Source organism: Hyperoodon ampullatus, assembly GCF_949752795.1.
Source record: "Hyperoodon ampullatus genome assembly, chromosome: 1".
In the NCBI taxonomy this organism is placed as follows: domain Eukaryota; kingdom Metazoa; phylum Chordata; class Mammalia; order Artiodactyla; family Ziphiidae; genus Hyperoodon; species Hyperoodon ampullatus.
Window position 1 is genome coordinate 157,978,262 of NC_136914.1, and position 19,659 is coordinate 157,997,920.

At 34.4% G+C, this 19,659-nt stretch overlaps 1 protein-coding gene across 2 annotated transcripts in view; it reads right to left on the reverse strand.

Moving 5' to 3' along the window:
- The window catches only part of AIMP1 (aminoacyl tRNA synthetase complex interacting multifunctional protein 1), a 37,983-nt gene that overhangs the window by 3,146 nt on the left and 15,178 nt on the right, over positions 1-19,659 (reverse strand). For both annotated transcript variants that reach the window (XM_079701869.1, XM_079701868.1), the window contains exons 3-6: positions 18,828-18,941; positions 15,664-15,834; positions 10,211-10,422; positions 7,403-7,571 (exon numbers count right to left, since the gene is read on the reverse strand). In XM_079701869.1, the coding sequence (XP_079557995.1) occupies positions 7,403-7,571; positions 10,211-10,422; positions 15,664-15,834; positions 18,828-18,941 (666 nt within the window). The remainder of the gene's footprint in view (positions 1-7,402; positions 7,572-10,210; positions 10,423-15,663; positions 15,835-18,827; positions 18,942-19,659) is intronic.

Below are 19,659 nucleotides of genomic sequence, written 5' to 3' on the forward strand. Positions count from 1 at the left end.
TGGATCCCCCCACCTTGAACCCAAAAAAAGATATTCCCAAACTGATAATGAATTCAAGAAGCAGATTGTCTCAGGTTTGTGTAAAAGCTTCTTATCAAGACCATAGATTGTGTGGGTAAATTTTTGCTGAATGCAGACATAAGCCCCAAGTACAACAAGCTGTGGTGCAGCACAAACTTAAGCTTGTCAGATCTAGGAAGACACTGATATGTATAGAAAATAATAATCATTATAATACATAACACTACACTTACATAGTGCTGTACTATGTGCTTTACATATATTTACTCATTTAATCCTCTCAGTATACTAAATAAATACTATTAATTACCCCCACTTTACAGATGAGGAAATAGGGGCACAAAAGTAATAGCTAAGAACTTAAAACACCAGGCAGGTAGCTAACTGTTTCAAAAGTTAAACCTCACAAAACTCACAAGAAATACATACCATTAAAAAGCTTTTCTTAGATGAAAAAGCTGAGACTCAGAAAGGTTCCTAGGTCACCCAGCACTTGTAGAACAAGATCTGAAGGTTTTAAACTTCTTACATAAGACTGTAATAATTTTCAAGGGATAAAGATTTTAATTAAAAATGAACGAGAAACTATGAGAAGAACCTTCAACTCTTGATTGTTGCTTTTAACACATCAGGCTCAATACCTGAACATTCCAAATGTGGCTGCAAGACTTTAACGAGTCAGTAAACAAAATAATGATTCAGACAACTAAAATTTTGAGACTGTAATTAAAACTTGCCAAATTATGATCACTGAATATAAATCAGAGTTGAAAAGTCTTGGATGGAGTGTTAACCTTGTAGTTTATTCATGTTTCTCAATAATACACTATTTGGTAAGGTATAAAGCAAGTTTAAAAGGAAAGTTTAAATCACCTCCCACAAAAAAGCATACCTAATATTTTAAACAATTTTTAAAAATGAACTCTATTTCCAGAGAAGCCTTTCATCATTCCTGTGTTGTATCTTTCTTCTAAATTTTATTTTCCTAATTTTCTCACCCTCCCTCCCTCCCTTCCTTTCTCTCATCATCCCTATGTGTTATAATCTTCTTCCAAATCTTATTTTCCTAATTCCACCCCCCCCCTTTCTTTTTTTGGCATGGCTATCCAAACAAAGTGATGAGATCAATAAAAGTTCTTAAAGCTGAAAACTGTAGTCTCTGTAATTGCTAAACACATGCCAATAATCACCATGTGGAAATGGTTACATGTATTGTAAGAGAACTAATCATTCAGAGATTACTTTAAGATAACTCAATCTAAACAAAACACATAGGCAACAGGAACTAGTTCAGAGAGGAGTTTGTACAGATGTAAAAAGCTGTGACTACCATCTCAGCATTTAAAAACTACAAAAAGCAATAAACATAAATTCCAGAATCATCAGCTTCCCTGATATCTGTCAGGACCATGAAAAGCTTAGCACCAACTTAATTATTTTGTTTCATTAATTGAGTTTTTGAACTATAATAATTGTAACTATCACCTTTTGTGATGCAAAGACTAAAGTATAACTTTGCACATAGGGGTCAATTAATTTTACAGAGCTAATCAACAGAGAAAAGTGGTTTGTTGATTTGATAGGAATGATCTTGGAAATAATGAAGATGGATCCTCAGGTCTGTTCTTCAAATACTGGAGGGTTTTGGGGGTTCTTTAAAACATGTTTTACTAGTATGTTTCTTTCTATTTATTCATTAACCAACTTACTGACCTCCTACTCTATGCCTGACATTTTTCTGGATGCTAGGAATATAGTAGTGAATAATAACAACAACATCAAAAATCTTGATTTCATGATGCTTACATTTCCATGTGGGCAGATAATATATAATGTACAGTATATCTGATGATGATAAGTGTTATGGAGAAAAATAAAACAAATAAGGAGACACTTGAAAGATCTGAATAAGATGAGGGACCAAGCCGTGTAGCTACCTGGGGAAAGAGCCAGTGGCTCAACTAGGGTGATTGAGGAGGAGCTGAAGTACATGAGGTTAATGAAATAATGAGAGGCCATTGTAAGGACCTGTATCTGTATTCTGGGTCAAATGGAAAGCTTTTTAATAGCTTTTTGCAGAGGACTAACATATCTGACCTACATCACTCTGTAGGCTATAACTGAAAACAGACGGAAGAAGGGCAAGGGCAAAAGCAGAGCGATCAGTTAGAAAACTTTTGCAGTTACCAAGATAAGAGCCGTTGGTGTCAGGACCAAAGTGGTGGAGGTAGAGATGATGAGAATCACTCTAGATATGTTCAGAAGGTACAGCCACTAGGATTTTCTGAAGAAGATGTATGGAAAAGGGAAATCTAGGGAGAAGACTGGTATATACAATCTTCTCCCCTGGGACATGTTAGTGAAGAAGTCTCGTAGGTAGCTGGACAAGTGACTGAATAAAATAGCCAAAGGAATGAACATGGAAAGAAAAAGAGGCCAAGCATGGAAAAAGAGAAGAGGTCAAGGATCAAGGTCTGAGGTACTCCAATTAAGAGGTCAGCGAGGTGAGGAAGAATCAGCAAAGGAGATGAGCAGAGCAGCCAATGAAGCATGAGGACCACCATGTAAGTGTGGTGTCAGAAGCCAAGTTAAAGTTAATTAAGAAAAGGACTGAGAACTAACTAGCCATGGATTTAGCTACAGGGAGTAAATTGGTGATCTTGACCAGAGCAATTCTGGTGGAACAGTGGAGAGAGAAGCCTGATTGAAACAGGTTTTAAGGAAGAGAATCAAATATAGACAGGCATTTTTTTAATTAAAAAAATTATATTAGTTTCAGGTGTACAACACAGTGATTAGATATTTTTATACATTATGAAATGACCACTGCAATAAGATCATTTACTGTCCGTCACCATACAAAGTTGTTACAATATTATTGACTGTACTCCCTATGTATACATTACATCCCCATGACTTACTTATTTTATAACCAGAATTTTGTACCTCTTAATTTCCTTCACCTATTTCATCCGTCCCCCCACCCTCCTCCCCTCTAGCAACTATCAGTTTATTCTCTGTATCTATGAATCTCTGTTTTATTTTGTTTGTTGTGGTTTTCAGGTTCCACATATAAGTGAAATCATATGGTATTTGTCTTTCTCTGACTTATTTCACTAATAAGCATAATAACCTCGAAGTCCACAAAGATTTCATTCTTTTTAATGGTTGAGTAATATTCCATTGTGTATGTGTGTGCGTGCATACGCGCACGTGTGCAGACACACACCACACACAGACACCACATCTTCTTTATCCATTTATCTATCGATGGACACTTGGGCTGCTTCCATATCTTGGCTATTGTAAATACTGCTACAACGAACACAGGTGTGCTTTCCGAGTTAGTGTTTTTATTTTTTTCAGATAAATAAGAAGTGAAATTTCTAGACCATATGGTAATTTCACCTTTGGTTTTTTGAGGAACCTCCATACTGTTTTCCATAGTGGCTGCAACAATTTACCTTCCCACCAACAGTGTAGAAAGGTTCCCTTTTGTCTACATCCTTGCCCCATTTACAACTGCATCAAAAAGAATAAAATACCTAGGACTAAATTTAACCAAGGAGTGGAAACACCTGACTCTGAAAACTCTTTGTCACTGAGGAAAGAAACTGAAGATGACACAAATAAATGGAAAGTTATACTGTGCTCATGGATTGGAAGAATCAATATTGCTAAAAGGTCCATACTACCCTAAGCAATCTATGGATTCAATGCAATCTCTGTCAAAATACCTGCAGCATTTTTTCATAGAAGTAGAACAAATAATCCTAAAATGTGTATGGAAACACAAAAGACCTCGAAGAGCCAAAGCTATTTTGAGAAAGAACAAGGCGGGGTCACATCTGAAACTACACCGAACTTGAAACTATACTACAAAGCTGTAGTAATCAAAACAGGATGGTACTGCCACAAAAACAGACACATAGATGAATAGAACAGAATTGAGAGCCCAGAAATAAACTGACAGTCATAGCATCAATTAATCTAAAACAAAGGAGGCAAGAATATACAATGGGGAAGAGATAGTCTCTTTCATAAATGGTGTTGGGGAAAACTGGACAGCTACATGCAAAAGAATCAAACTTGACCACTTTCTTACACTATATACAATAATAAACTCAAAATGGATTAAAGGCTTAAATGTAAGTCCTGAAACCATAAAACACCTAGAAGAAAACACAGGCAGTAAACTCTTTGAGGTCAGTCTTAGCAATAGTTTTTTGAATGTCTGTCCTCAGGCAAAGGCAACAAAAGCAAAAACAAACAAATGGGACTACATCAAACTAAAAAGTTTTTGCAGAGCAAAGTAAACCATCAACAAAACAAAAAGGCAACCAACTGAATGAGAGAAGATGTTTGCAAACTTACTGATAAGGGGCTGATATCCAAAATATATAAAAAACTCAAATCACTCAATACCAAAAAAACCCCCAATTTATTTTTAAAGAATAAGTGGGTCCAGAAGCTAAAGACCTTCACATATCATACATGCTTTGAGATTAACCATAAACTCATATTTACTAGTAAGAGTCAATACCAACAGAAATAAGCATGATCTTAGAAGTTAGAAGTCTGAATGCAAATTCTCATTTATTATTAGACCAAAACCAGTGCATTCTCAAAAAAAAAAAAAAAAAAAGGTATCAATGCCTTTATCTCCTGTAATATTGTTTTTGGTTGCTTGATGGTTTAGGGACCAGTTACCATATTTAAATACTAAAATTTATGGCTTCACACATTTAAGATTTTAAAAAGTAGTGGGGAGAGTTTTTAGCCATTGTTATAAAAATATTATTTGGCATCTTCTAAACTCTATGGAAGTGATGGTTTTGTAGTTGGAGAAAATAGTTATTCAAAGCCAAATAGCAATTCAAAGGTTTGAGCCCCAGTTGCAAATTCTATACCACACTTAATATACATAACATAAAATGTAAATCTCTAGACACTGAGCATATCAATTGAACATCAAAATGTACCAGCAGACACCTTAAGCTTTAAAATGTAGAACATATGCTGAAAAATACAGTACTGATAAATCATGGCTCTCTCTGGGAAAAGGAAAACAAACAAACAAACAATAAGACCAATGGTCTGTTGCATACATAGTATTAACTGTTATTTCCTTTTAGATTTACTGCTACAGAAGCAGTAAACTATGTGGAAGCATAAGTAGGATGAGTACTAACAGACCTCATGTCCCCAAGTTTATCAATTATTTGATGCTGTTCAGCTTGGTTAAGCATTTTATAAGTTATAAGAGAATATTTCAAACAACCTCATAGGCTACTTTAATGTTAGGTTTTTCCCTTTCACTTGACAAATTTTTTTATATGTTATCTACATATTCATGTGGTAAGACACAAGGAGAAACTATGAATATGAAAGAAATATCAGACTTTGGAATGATGTAAACATAAACACACAAACAGCCAAACAGATTGGAAGATTCAAAAATATAGTAAAAGCAAAAAATCCACACTGGGCTATTAGCATCTCTAATGCTAAATCACTAAGTAACTTAAAAAAAAAATTTCAATATACGTTAACAGTAACATCCAGATAATAACAACTGATTCAAGTGCTGAAATATTTATCTGTTAATTCTAAACTGATTCAAGTGCTGAAATATTTATCTGTTAATTCTATAAGATAAGGGAATGAAAGCTGTCATAGAAATAAAAGAACTATAAGCCTTCTCTAATGAAATAGCCTATATGAATTCACAGCAACAATCAACAAACAAAAATGCTGACAGTATTAGAGATTCAGGCACATCTACTGTTTGATCCTTCTACAAACTCTGTATAACCTTAAGCAAGTAACTTAAGTATTATTGGGTCTCAGTTTCCAAATTTGTAAAATAGTGGGTTAAAGTAGATGATTTCTTCCAGTTTTAAACATCTGACTCTACAATTTATATCAAAAAATAAAACTTAAAAGGTACTCATCTTAAATATTTAAATAAAAAGGAAGGCAAATTTTAATCTGAAAGGGTAAACCAAGATTTTTGTTTTTTTTCTTCAATGCGTGCTGAATCTTAAAAGAAAAAGTTTGCTTCTATTTTCATTCCATTCCAACTTAGTGAAATAGAATTTCAGGTTTGTCAGGTATACACATGACGGCCTACCCAAAAGCATGAGGTTTGACGAAGTGTTTTCATACCCTGGTAAGTAAAGTGGTGATTGTGTGCTCCTAGAACCAAAAGCTATCATGCTACTTTGAGAAATGACTGAGACTGGGATTTTCCCAAAACCTGCTTTACCAGAAAAGGTTCTCAGAGCACAGACCATCATGATCTCCAATCTACCAAGGTTCAAGACATACACATGGATTCAAAGTCACAGACACTTGTTAAACAACCCCATGTTTTTTCAGATTAGTATACTTTTTATTAGGAGGTGGGAACTGAGTTTCATGGAAGTTACCCATGCTTTCATCCATTTTTTAAAATCTTATTATTCCAATGTTAAAATTCTTCATGTCTTAATAGTTCATCAAACACAGTTAACACAGGATTAAAAAAACAGGCCTAATAATCATATCAGCCTTGCTATTCCATTAAAACTCATTTGTTTTCACAAATACATCTCCAAATAAATTTTGACTTTTAAACCTAATTCTATCTGTTACCCTAATTTATTTCTGCTTTTCCTTACTCTAGGCAAATGAACATCCTCTGTAAATACAGTCTTTTTATTTCTAACTGTTTTTCCTCTTATGAGGTCTTCAACTTTTATGAAGGAAATATTTATTCTACATCTGCCAAGCATCCTTTCTTTACTGCTTCAAAGACCTATTTGAAGAAATGTTCTCATGCATTATGAAGTTTCATCCGTCTCAGGAGCATTTTACTACAGAAAAGAAGCAATATGAAATGAACTTTCCTCTTAGATTATTAAAATAAATATGAATTTCTACTTAGAGATTTCCTCTAAATCCTCAAGTCTAGTAAAAGCATGTGCAAGTATATTACTAGACCGACTTTGAGAATTATACATTTCCCCCTCCCTCTTCATCTCTTCATCTTTCTGTGTTGCATTCTGAGATAATCTACAGCTTAAATGATTTTGTAGCACATTAACTGGTTCTCTATTCTTATGACACTCTTCTGCTATGGAGGTATCAAAATTAGTATTTCACTTAGGGTAAAATCTCTCTGGTGTTTTATGAAATTTGAGTGCTCATGGGGATGGAACAGTTAGACAGTTGTGCCATCTTGAGTCAATTTCAACTCAATAATATCACTAATAATGATCATCTAATGTAAAGTCTTACAAGTCATTTACAGGATTGACTTTAAATTTAAACATTCAAAGCATAGCTTTGAGAACAATGATTCCCAAACTATTTTAAATAATGACTAATAAATACTTACCAGGGAAAGCATCAAAGGTAATTCTGTCTCCAGGAACAGACCCATTAGGAGGTGCCAAGATTTCAACTTTCTCTGGTGAACTAGCACACATCACCATTGCCTGAGATACTACTCCCCTCATCTTTGCTGGTTTCAGGTTACAAAGTAAAATCACCACCCGATTTTGCATCTGTGTGAAATATAAATTGATAATTAAAGATGTCTAGAGATTTAGAATAATCTTATCTAGAATACATTAAGGTACACCTAATATGCTAAATATCAAATGTCTTATTTTTGTGGCTGTTTTTATCCTTATCTGTGTCCAAAATCTTTTATGTTGTTAAGAAGTCTTATATCAACATGAAAAAAAATTCTACAAATTGACAATGCATTAGAGATCAACCAGCAGAGGCAATAATATTTCACTTAAATATAAACAAAGAAATGGCTGAGGGAAACAGATTTGGTTTTGAATTTAATCTGCCATGTACTAGCAATGAGGTTGTATAAAGTTGATCTCCCTGTTTCCTCACAAAAGGAGGGAAATGATATTAAAGACTTGTCACAAAGATTAAATCACAACATGTAAATAAGTATTTAGCTTAGCATTAGCACTAAAATAAATGCACATTTTTTCTCCTATATGTTTGATCATTTCCAATTCTATGCAAGGTTCATTTCCTAAATTAAAAAATACTGATCTTTTAACAATTCAAGCATTATGCCCACTACAATGAACAATTATAGCTATTTCTATAATTTGTTAAAGTACATAAAAATTTCTGTAAACTTCAAATTTACTACCAAATTCTATGATTAAAAAAAATTAGCCTAAGGCTCAAATTTAAAAGGCCCCCTTTTTGGAGGTCTTCATGAATTCTTATTGTCTTCAAACAAATAATGGTAAAATGCCACATATATGGGAACTTCAAAAAAAAGTTATAGCAAATATGTATAAGAAAAACAACAGGGTTAGCTAGATGCAATCTGTTAAGAATCAGATGAGAGCTGTGGACCTTTACCTTAGAAAAATAAACAAATGTACAAAATTTGGTATGCAGTTTTGGGGAGCTAAGTGCTGTTACTTTATAGACTGCTTATTAGTACTGACTTGTTGGGTTAGATACAGATGTGTATATAAATAGCTTTGCTTATGGCTGTGAATGATAGCTTTCGGAAGAGAAGAAAAAGTCTGTAACTTATGAGAACAAAAACGTTGAAACCCCAAGGAGGAGGAGTTTTTCCAATTTGAGCTGGCTCAAGATCAGTTGGTTCTTTTCTCCAGGGCTCCTTATGAACCTAACTTCATAAGTAGTTATAAAGGAGCCCTGGTCCTATACAAAACGAATGTTAAAAAGAAAAAGCACACACATGTGCCAAGTCTATCTTTTTTTCACAGATAAGAGAAATTTCTTCACTGATCTCCTTAATTCCATCTTTCTCCCCTCCACAAAGCAATCGGATGATACTACTAATATGTGAGACAGAGCATATTACCCCTTAGCTCAAACATCCTCCAATGGCTTTCATCTCACTCAGAATAAAAGCCCACATTTTTACAATGATCTCTAATACCCTATATCATTTGGCATCTTTATCTCTGATTTCATCTCCCATGACATTTCCCCTTATTTAGTCTGCTACAGTGACACTGGCCTCCTGCTGTTCTTTGAACATCCCAGGAATACTTCTGACTCAGGGCTGCCTGAAAATGCTCTAACACCAGACAGAATGACTGCTTTCTTCATTTTCTTAGACCTTTACTTAAATATCACTTTCTTTGGTCTTCCATGGCCACTTTATATAAATGACAACATCTTCCTAGCCTCAATACTTCCTAGATTCTTTCCCTACTTTATTTTTCTCCTGATATTTATCACCATTTAACACACTATATATTATGATTTTCTGACTCCCTCATAGGGATATAAGCTTCACAAAGGCAGGGCTTTTTGTTTTTTTTAAGCAAATCTATCTATCTATCTATCTTTCTATTTTAATTCACTTGCCTAGAATAGTTCCTGGCACAGTGTAGGTTCTCAATAAATATTAGCATCTAGAAATAGGAATGAATAAATGTAGGAATTTATGCAAGTTCACAAAGCCAATAAGCAACAAAGTTGGCAAAGGACTGAGAGGCAGAACTATTTTAATGTTGAAGTCTATGGTCTTTGCAATATCTCAAGCACTATGGGGCAGAGCAAATAGGTAAATGATGCAAATTACTACAGAAGATGTCTAGAAAGAGCAAATTAAAAACTATTACTGTCTTTGATTAGTTCCATGGTCATTGGAAATATAGATACATTTAAAAATCTAAATAATAAAATACAAAACATCAAATTTTTAATTAATAAAGGATACCATTAAAAATTGCACATTCAATCTTCATGATCCCCTCTCCTCTTTCCTCTTCAGGTATGAAAATATTTCTTGAGTTATAAAGAAATAAAACTTGCTTTCTTAATTTTAGATTGGTGCTTTCTGAGTTATATAACAATGATTTTAGAAATCAAGGAATAAAATTCCATGATGGAACAATGATGTTAAATACCAAACTAAAAACATTTTTAAAAATTGAGAAAAAAATAACATATCATTTCTTCTATGTTCCATGAATTTGATCTTAATTTACAGATCTTTTGCAAGTTTTTGGTAGTTTTATGCACTTTTTGGCGGAATTCATTACATTCAAACGAATCAACTGAATTAATCAATACAGGCTCATGTTGTGCAGTATGATACAAAATTACATGAAAAAACATTAAGAAAGAGGGAATGAAGGTGAAATGTATATGTAGAAATAATTTTAGCTATACAGATTACCTGTTCAAGAGGAACATGATTCACCAGGCCACTGACAACTGTTCTTAAGGCTGTTTCTCCAACATCTACCTCTTCTACATACAAAGAATCTGCATCAGGGTGTTTTCTGGCAGTGATGATACAACCAATTCGAAGATCTAGACGCGATACATCAATAGGCTTAGAGTCAGCACTTCCTCCTGCTGTTTGTTGTTTTTTCTCCTTTTTCTCTCCTAAAAATATTTATAAATGGATAAACATCAGAAGTAAAAATACACTATGAAAATCTCTATAGCATTGATGCTGGTGAGCTTAAAAGAAAAAAAAAATGAGTGTTTATATCCTATCTTCATTTAAATAACAAAGGAAAGAATTATTCATGTCACAGTATTTGAACCCTTTTTAAGCTATTTCTCTGTTGAATTAACTGTCTATATCTCTAGTTAAAGACATAGAGTAGATGTTGGTAATCTATAGCTCAAGGGCAAATCCAGCCCACTGCCTGTCAAAAAGTTTTATTAGAACAAAATCATGTTCATTAATTTACATGTTGTCTATGGATACTTTGGTACTACGGCAGAGTGGAGTAGTTGTAACAGAGACCTTATGGCCAGCAAATAACCTTTTAAAGAGAAAATTTGCCTTTCCCTGAAACAGAAGTGTAGAAAATCCTTTAAGATTTAAGATTTACTGTGACTCTAGAGAGTCACATTTTATTCTCATTATGTTTATAAAATTCTACTTTTATTTATATGCTGATAATATAACTCTTATTAGCGTAAGATTACTTTAGCCATTGAGTCAAAATGCAACCTGTATAGAGTTCATATTCCTAAAGTTTACATTTTTCTGCCTCTTTTTCTGCCACTCTGGCAGAAAAAAAAAAAGTAAAACAAAACAAAAACTTATTTACCTCCCAATCTCTAGAGATAAGTTATTATGGCTTGAAAACATTGTTTCTTAACTATTTCTTTGTTTTATCTTTGAACAAATATTTACTCAGATCTAAGGCACTGAAAAAAGTAAGATGAGTGGCCCATGCTAGCCAAGCACTAAAAATCTCTTTTAAGAAAGACAGATGTATACAGTGAACATGTGATAAATATTACATACACAAAGAAATATAGAAGCACAGAGACGAATAATTCTGCCTGGAGTAGGAATAGATGGTTTTGTGTAAAAAACATTCACAATTTACACAAAGATAGTTTATAAAAGAGGAGGTAGAGCTAGTTTAAAATAATGGACAATTTTTACTTTCATTAGCAAATTTTAAAAAAATACCATTTTCCATGTAACATATTAGCAAAGATTTTTTTAAAGAGTAAAAGCCCAAATGATATAGAAATATATATATATAATTACTACAAAAATCTTAATAGTAGTTATCTTTGAGTGATAAACTATATATTTATTTTAAAATACTACATACATACTACTATAACAGCACAATATAGCTATTTTCATATATATTTTTAAACTTTACTCTCTAGGCATTTGAAATACCTTTATCAGGAATCCACATTCCAGAGGTTGATTGCAAATATCAAAATCTATACCAAGAACTTTGTTAGTCATCATAAGGGATTTTAGAAATGTTTCATTAACAAATGAGTGATGCTTATAAGTGGCAGTATAGAAAGACTGTATGGGTGCCACAACCCTTGTGTGAGCAGAATTTTGGAATCTGGCAATCTTAGCAGCCAAACACCAATGAAACAGCCTTCTAATCCAGCACTGTCCAATATAGTAGCTGCCAACCCTATAGAGCTATTTATATTTAAATTTAAAATAATTAAAAATTCAGTTCTTTAGTCATACTAGACACATTTCAAATAGCTGCATGTGGCTATTGTCTACTGTGTTGGATAATGCAGCTATACAGAACAGGAAGTTCTATTAAACAGAGGCATTCTAGATCTATATCTCCATTTGGTTTTGTGTGCTCCCTTCTCCTCCAAAGGAAGACTTCGTTGTCTCATTTGACTAGAAGGTTGAGTGACCCTACAGCCACAGTAACGCATCCTCTTTGAGGATGGACTTCACCAAACTTATAAGAACAGTCTGCATGACTATTCTGTGCCAACTTAGTAAAATTCATAAAGTGAAAGAATTAGTCTGAACTGCTTTCTTTGTAACCATACCACCTAGTGGTGAAGTTATGTAGGAAAGGATGTACAGACCCTAACTACTTCTAACAGAGGCTACTGATGCTTACCAAAAGGATCTCAGAAGTGTTAAAATGGCTTAGGTTAGCTCACAGATCCCTGAGCCATTTTATATTTTCCAAAAAAATTTTAACTGAGTTTAAATACTATGAGAGGCATGTATAATGAATTATAAAAGCACATTTTTAGACATACCTGGGGAAATGAAGTCCAGAAAGGAATAAAGGAAAGTTAAATAAAAAAGGAGTCAGATTTATGATTAGAAAAATAGCTTTAGCAGCAATGGAAGGACAGACTAGAAAAAATGAGGCTTGAACATTAATTTAGATGAGATCATGAGAACCTGAACTACCTGGTAGCACCTAACAAAACGGAGGAACAGAGCTGCGCTCCAGATATGTTGCGGTGGTAGGAATTATAGGCATACCTGATTTTATTGTGCTTCCCTTTACTGCACTTTGCAGATACTGCATTATTTACAAATTGAAGGTTTGTGGCAACCCTGCATCAAGAGTCTCTTGGCCCCATTCTTCCAACAGCATTTGCTCACTTCGTGTCTTTGTGTCACATTTTGGTAATCCTCACAGTATTTTAAACTTTTTCCTTATTATTGTATTTGTTATGGTGATCTGTGGCTGTGATCTTTGTTGTCACTACTGTAATTATTTGGGGGTACCACAAGCCATGTCCATGTAAAATGCTGAACTTAATAAAAGTTGTGTGTGTTCTGACTGTCCACCAATAAGCCAACCCGTCTCTCTCCCTCTCCTCGGGCCTCCCTATTCCCTGAGACACATTATTGAAATTAAGCCAATTAATTACCCTACAATGGCCTCTAAGTGTACAAGTGAAAGGAAGAGTCACACATTCTTCATGTTCAAAAGCTAGAAATGAGTAAGCTTAGTGAGGAAGGCATGTCGAAACCCAAGATAGGACAAAAGCTGGATCTCTTCTGCCAAACCACCGAGTTGTGAATGCAAAGAAGCTGAAGAAAACTAAAAGTGCTACTCCAGTGAAAACATGAATGATAAGAAAGCAAAACAGCCTTATTTTTAATATGGAGAAAGTTTTAGTGGCCTGGATAGAAGAGCACACCAGCCATAACATTCCCTTAAGCCAAAGCTTAACCCAGAGCAAAGCCCTCTCTTCAATTCTGTAAAGGCAGAGAGAGATGAGAAATCTGCAAAAAGAAAAGTTTAAAGCTAGCAGTGCTTGGTTCATGAGCTTTAAGGAGAGAAGTTATCTCCATAACATAAAAATTCAAGGTGAAGCAGCAAGTGCTGATGTAGAAGCCTCAGCAAGTTATCCAGAGGATCTAGCTAAGATAATTAATGAAGTGGCTACACTAGACAACAAATATTCAATGCAGATGAAACAGCCTTCTATTGGAGGAAGATGCCATCTATGACTTTCATAGCAAGAGAGGAGAAGTCAATGCCTGGCTTCAAAGGACAAGCTGACTCCCTTGTTAGGGGCCAATGTAGCTGGTGACATGAAGTTGAAGCCAATGCTCATTTACCATTCTGAAAATCCTAGGGCCTTTAAGAATGATGCTAAATCTATTCTGTTTGTGCTCTATAAATGGAACAACAAAGCCTGAATGACAGTATGTCTGTTTACAACATGGTTTACAAAATATTTTAAGCCCACTGTTGAGACTTTCAGCTCACAAGAATGATTCCTTTCAAAATGTTACTGCTCACTGACAATGTACCTGGTCACCCAAGAGCTCTCATAAAGATGTACAATGAGATTAAGGTTGTTTTCACACCTGTTAACACAACATCCATGCTATAGCCCATGGATCAAGAAGTTTGACTTGCAAGTCTTATTCTTTAAGAAATATATTTTTTAAAGCTATAGCTGCCATACATAGTGATTCCTCTGATGGATTTAAGCAAACTAAATTGAAAACCTTCTGGAAAGGATTCACCATTCTAGATGCCATTAAGAATATTTGTGATTCATGGAAAGAGGTCAAATATCAACAGTAACAGGAGTCTGGAAGAAGCTGATTCCAATCCTCATATATAACTTGCGGGGTTCAAGATTTCAGTTGAGGAAGGAACTGCAGATGTGGTGGAAGTAGCAAGAGAATTAGAAGTGGAGCCTGAAGATGTGACTAAATTGCTGCAACCTCATGATAAAATTTTAATGGATAAGGAGTTGCTTCTAATGGGTGAGCAAAGAAAGTGGTTTCTTGATATGGAATCAACTCCTGGTGAAGATGCTGTGAAGACTGTTGAGGATAACAAAGGATTTAGAATATTACATAAACTTAGTTGATAAAGCAATGGCAGGGTTTGAGAAGACTGACTCCAATTTGGAAAGAAATGCTACTGTGGGTAAAATGCTATCAAACAGCATGTGTGCTACAGAGAAATAGTTTGTGAGAGAAAGATTCAATCAGTACAGCAAACTTCATTGTTGTCTTATTTTAAGAAACTGCCACAGCCCCCCACCCTTCAGTAATCATGAGCCTGATCAGTTAGCAGCCCTCAACATTGAGAAAAGACTCTTCCCCAAGCAAAAAGATGATGACTTGCTGAAGGTTCAGATGATGGTTAGCATGTTTCAGCAATAAAGTATTTTTAATTAAGTTATATACACTATTTTTTTTAGACACACTGCTATTGAACATTTAACAGACTACAGTATAGTATAAACATAACTTTCACATGTACTAGGAAACCAAAAAATTCTTGTGACTTGCTTTCTTGTGATATTTGCTTTATTGCAGGGGCCTGGAACTGAACCTGCAGTATCTCCGAGGTATGCTTGTATAGGCTTTGGTAGCCAATTAAATATGAAATTGAGGGACAGGGACAAGTTAAGGTTGACTCTAAGATCTCTACTCTAGTTGCCTAAGTGGACTGTGATATACTTTGCACTTCAGATCTTAATGGGTTCCTAAAACTTTAACACCCCCATGCTAGTTCAGAAATTCTGGTTTGACTGGAATATCTCTTTCCTATCTTCACAACTGGTTCTAAGCTAACTTTCTACCTGTGATTTCTCTGAAGCTATCCCCTATATATACACCTAAATTGAGTCATACCAAACTACACATGGGCCTCTATACTTAATCTCTACTTTGTTTTTAGTTATGCTGGTCCCTCTACCTCAAATGCCACACTCTTATCCTGTCATCCTTTAGAGCCCAGGTTGTATGTTCCATTATCCTATTGTTCCTAACTTTAGTTCATAAAAGTCTGAACTTTCTTCTTGACACCATCATTATTATCAAAAATGCTGACATCTGATAAACGAGTCAAGTGCCAAATAACTTCAACTGTTCAAAAATACCTTTCTTTTCAATTTTCTCTTTCATCTTCTTTTCTTCTTCTCCTCCTCCTTCTTTTATCTGCTCTTTGGCACCAGAAGATATGGCTGTTATTGGTATAGACTGTATCACATTTTCAGAAACCGCAGAATCAGCTTGCAGTGGAATACCAGATGGGAATGGTATCTGTTTTACTGAGAGAGAAAATGAAAATAATGTCGTTTATATTAAACAATAAACAAATGGAAAACTGTGAATAACAAATATGAACTCTTTATTTTTTTAATTGAAATATAGTTGTACAATATTATGTTACAGGTGTACAATATAGTGATTCACAATTTTTAAACATTATACTCCATTTATAGTTATTAGAAAATATCGTCTATATTCCCCATGATGTACAATATATCCTTGTAGCTTATTTTATACATAATAGTTTGTACCTCTTAATTCCCAACTCCTATATTGCCCCTCCCCCTTCCCCTCTCCTGAGTGGTAACCACTGGTTTGTTTTCTAAATCTGTGTCAGCTCATTTTTTATTATATTCACTAGTTTGTTATAATTTTTAGATTCCTCCTATAAGTGATAGAGTATTTGCCTTTTTCTGTGTGACTTATTTCACTCAGCATAATACCCTCTGAGTCCACCCATGTTGCTGCAAATGGCAAAATTTCACGCTTTTTTATGGCTGAGCAGTACTCCACTGTGTTTGTATGTATATACTACATCTTCTTTATCCATTCATCTGTTGATGGACATTTAAGTTGCTTCCATATCTTGGCAATCATAAACAATGCTGCTATGAACATTGGGGTGCATTATCTTTTTGAATTAGTGTTTTTGGTTTTTTGGATATATAACTAGGAGTGGAACTGCTGGGTCATATGGTAGAACATGAACTGTTCTTAAAAAGGAAATTCAGTGTTTATGATTATCAAGTCTCTACTATCTGAGACTGTAGAAAGGCTGCCAAGAAATTAAGTTTATTTTAACCATAAAAGAATAAATGCATTATTCTCCTTCAATCACTAATGATTAAACTGAGAAAATTTTAGATGATAACAATGTAAGCTAATATTTATTATAAACTTACTATGTCCCAGACACTTTTCAAAATGCTTTATCTGAATTAACTCTTGTAATTCACATAAATACCCTAAGCAGTAAGTTTTATTCATATCCACATTTACAGATGATCAACCCGAGCCATACAGAAGTTAAGAAACTGGCCCATCACACACATAGTGAGTAAGGGAAATAAGAATTTATACCCAGGTTGTCTGTCTCCAGAAATTACACCCCCTCTTGGTTTGGCAAGATGGCATGTTTTTCACTCAGGTTTTCTCTTAAATTGAACAATCAACTGAAAAGATGTTTTAGTAACAATCATCAGAAGTAATGGAGAGATAGCAGCATTATTTGCCCATAATTCTGTTTCAAAAAACATTTTAAAGAAATAAAGAAAATTGCTCCATCAATGTTAAAAACATACTCACTGGCTAGTGAACATGGAAGAATATAATCTTGTGAGGGATTTTGATGTGGCTTATATTCCAGCCAATATTCAAACCACTTTTCAGAGGTATTTTTAAAGTTCTTTCAAGGCTTCTTTTAGTAATATGAAGCTCCATCTACCCCTATTTTATGTTTCACCAAACAGAATTCAGTACTTTAATTCAAACTGTTTGTTTCAGCATTTTATTAAGATCACAGTTTAAAACTTTAATGTTTACAGGGCAATCTTCTAGAACTGGGAGAAATGAAAAGCAGTTTTACACTGCTAATATTTTAGCTGTTTATTTAATTCTGCACCTGTATTCCAAATCTCCTAATCTTGGAAAACATCAACTATTTTCCAGTGACAAATAATATTCTCTCCAGTTGATAGTTTTAAGCATATATTATTGGTTTTTCCCTCTTACTTTTATTTAGCTAGGGTAGAATGCATACTAGAGCATTCAGAATAACTTAGTGAGAGAATAAAGGTCAAAAGGGAGTAGTAAGACAGGGTTTCACTACACCTGAGCCTCCTTAATTCACCCAGGAAGGATTTTCTACAATATAATCAAATGTTGTTTTTTTTTTTTTTTTTTGCGGTACGCAGGCCTCCCACCGCTGTGGTCTCTCCCGTTGCGGAGCACAGGCTCTGGACGCACAGGCTCAGCAGCCATGGCTCATGGGCCTAGCCGCTCCGCGGCATGTGGGATCTTCCCGGACCAGGGCACGAACCCATGTCCCCTGCATCGGCAGGCAGACTCTCAACCACTGCGCCACCAGGGAAGCCCTAATCAAATGTTTTTCCATGTGGTACTTTGAAATTATAATAGAACTATTCATACTATTAATGTCATTTTATAATAATGTGAATTTACCCAGAAACCTTTAAAATAATTCAATAAAAATTTTCATTTTTTTTTCAACATAATTGTTGGAATGATAATTATATGCTGGCTTGGGTAACTTAAAAATAGTATTTGAGGGCTTCCCTGGTGGCACAGTGGTTGAGAGTCCGCCTGCCAATGCAGGGGACATGGGTTCGTGCCCCAGTCCGGGAAGATCCCACATGCCGCAGAGCGGCTAGGCCCGTGAGACATGGCTGCTGAGCCTGTGTGTCCGGAGCCTGTGCTCTGCAACAGGAGAGGCCACAACAGTAAGAGGCGCACGTACCGCAAAAAAAAAAAAAAAAAAAAAAAAAAAAAGTAGTATTTGATTTCAGGCAAATGACTACACATCTCTAAGCTTCAATGTGTAAAACAAGGATATTTGTATATATGTAATTTTAAGGATAAAATATGTAATGTATATGAAGCATTTGGCACGTAGTGCCTGGCGTAAAGCAAAACTTAGTAAATGTTAACTAAATATTATTATGGCTTATTTTCAACAACTATATAGTGACATAGTTGATGATGATCAAGGGAACAGTGATGATCAAGTTTAATAGGGAATAGTGATGATCACAGTACAGAGATTAGAAGTACAGCTTTCTGAACTCCAGCTTTGACACTTTTTGCATGATCTTAGGCAATATCATTTATTTGCATTTTCTAAGTCTATATGTTCTCTTCAATATAAGAGGATAAATGCATGAATGCGTGAGTAACCAAGCATAAAACCTAACTTAATAAACAATATAATAATTATTATTATGAATAAAAACCTATCATTTCTGTAATTAATCACCTCCATTTTGAATTTCTGCCTTAATTAGCTCTTGTTTCAATTCTTCAATTTCTTTCTTCAATTTAGCATTTTCAACTCGAAGTTTCTTCTCTTCTCTCAAAGTTGCCTGCAAAACTGGGATCAAGAACAACCAGTTAAGATATAGCTGTTTTCTAAAAGGTTTCTTATGGATACCACTTAAAAAAAGCATAGCCAGTTTAAACAAAGCTAGTAACCAAACGTTTGGCCAATTTCTTTCTATCACTTTAGTATTTATTAAAATAACATGATATTTAAAAGAGAGAGAGAGAAAAAGGGAAAAAAATCTGTGAAGTAATAACAACATAAGAGGTTTTGTTTATCAGTCATTTTCCTAGCTTTTATAAACATTCTTATGAACCTGGCTCAGAGTGTCAGTAACAGGTTAACTATAAGAAAGAGAGACAAATATTAGACATATTAAACTTTTAAAAAAGTCTAAGATCTAATAATGATACCAAACAATAAAAAAAATTCTCATTTCTTCCTTTTTAGTGATTACCTTGTAAAAAAACTGAATAATCTTTTACTCCTAATGTCTCAAAAGTTAAGCTGGTCAAACACTTAATGAATGAAATAACTTCAAAGATTTGCTCAACATATAATATGTGTGTTTGAGGTCAGCAATAAGGTATACAAAAATATAAAAGAAAAACAGTGATTCTTGATGGGGTTGGTACTGCTCCCTAGGTGAGATTTTGAAAATCTGTGGGAGTGTTTTTTGTTGTCACAAATAATGGGAGTCATTACTGGCATTTGTTAGGCAGGGGTCAGGGATGCAGATGTCCTGCAATATGTTAGATATTCCAGTAAA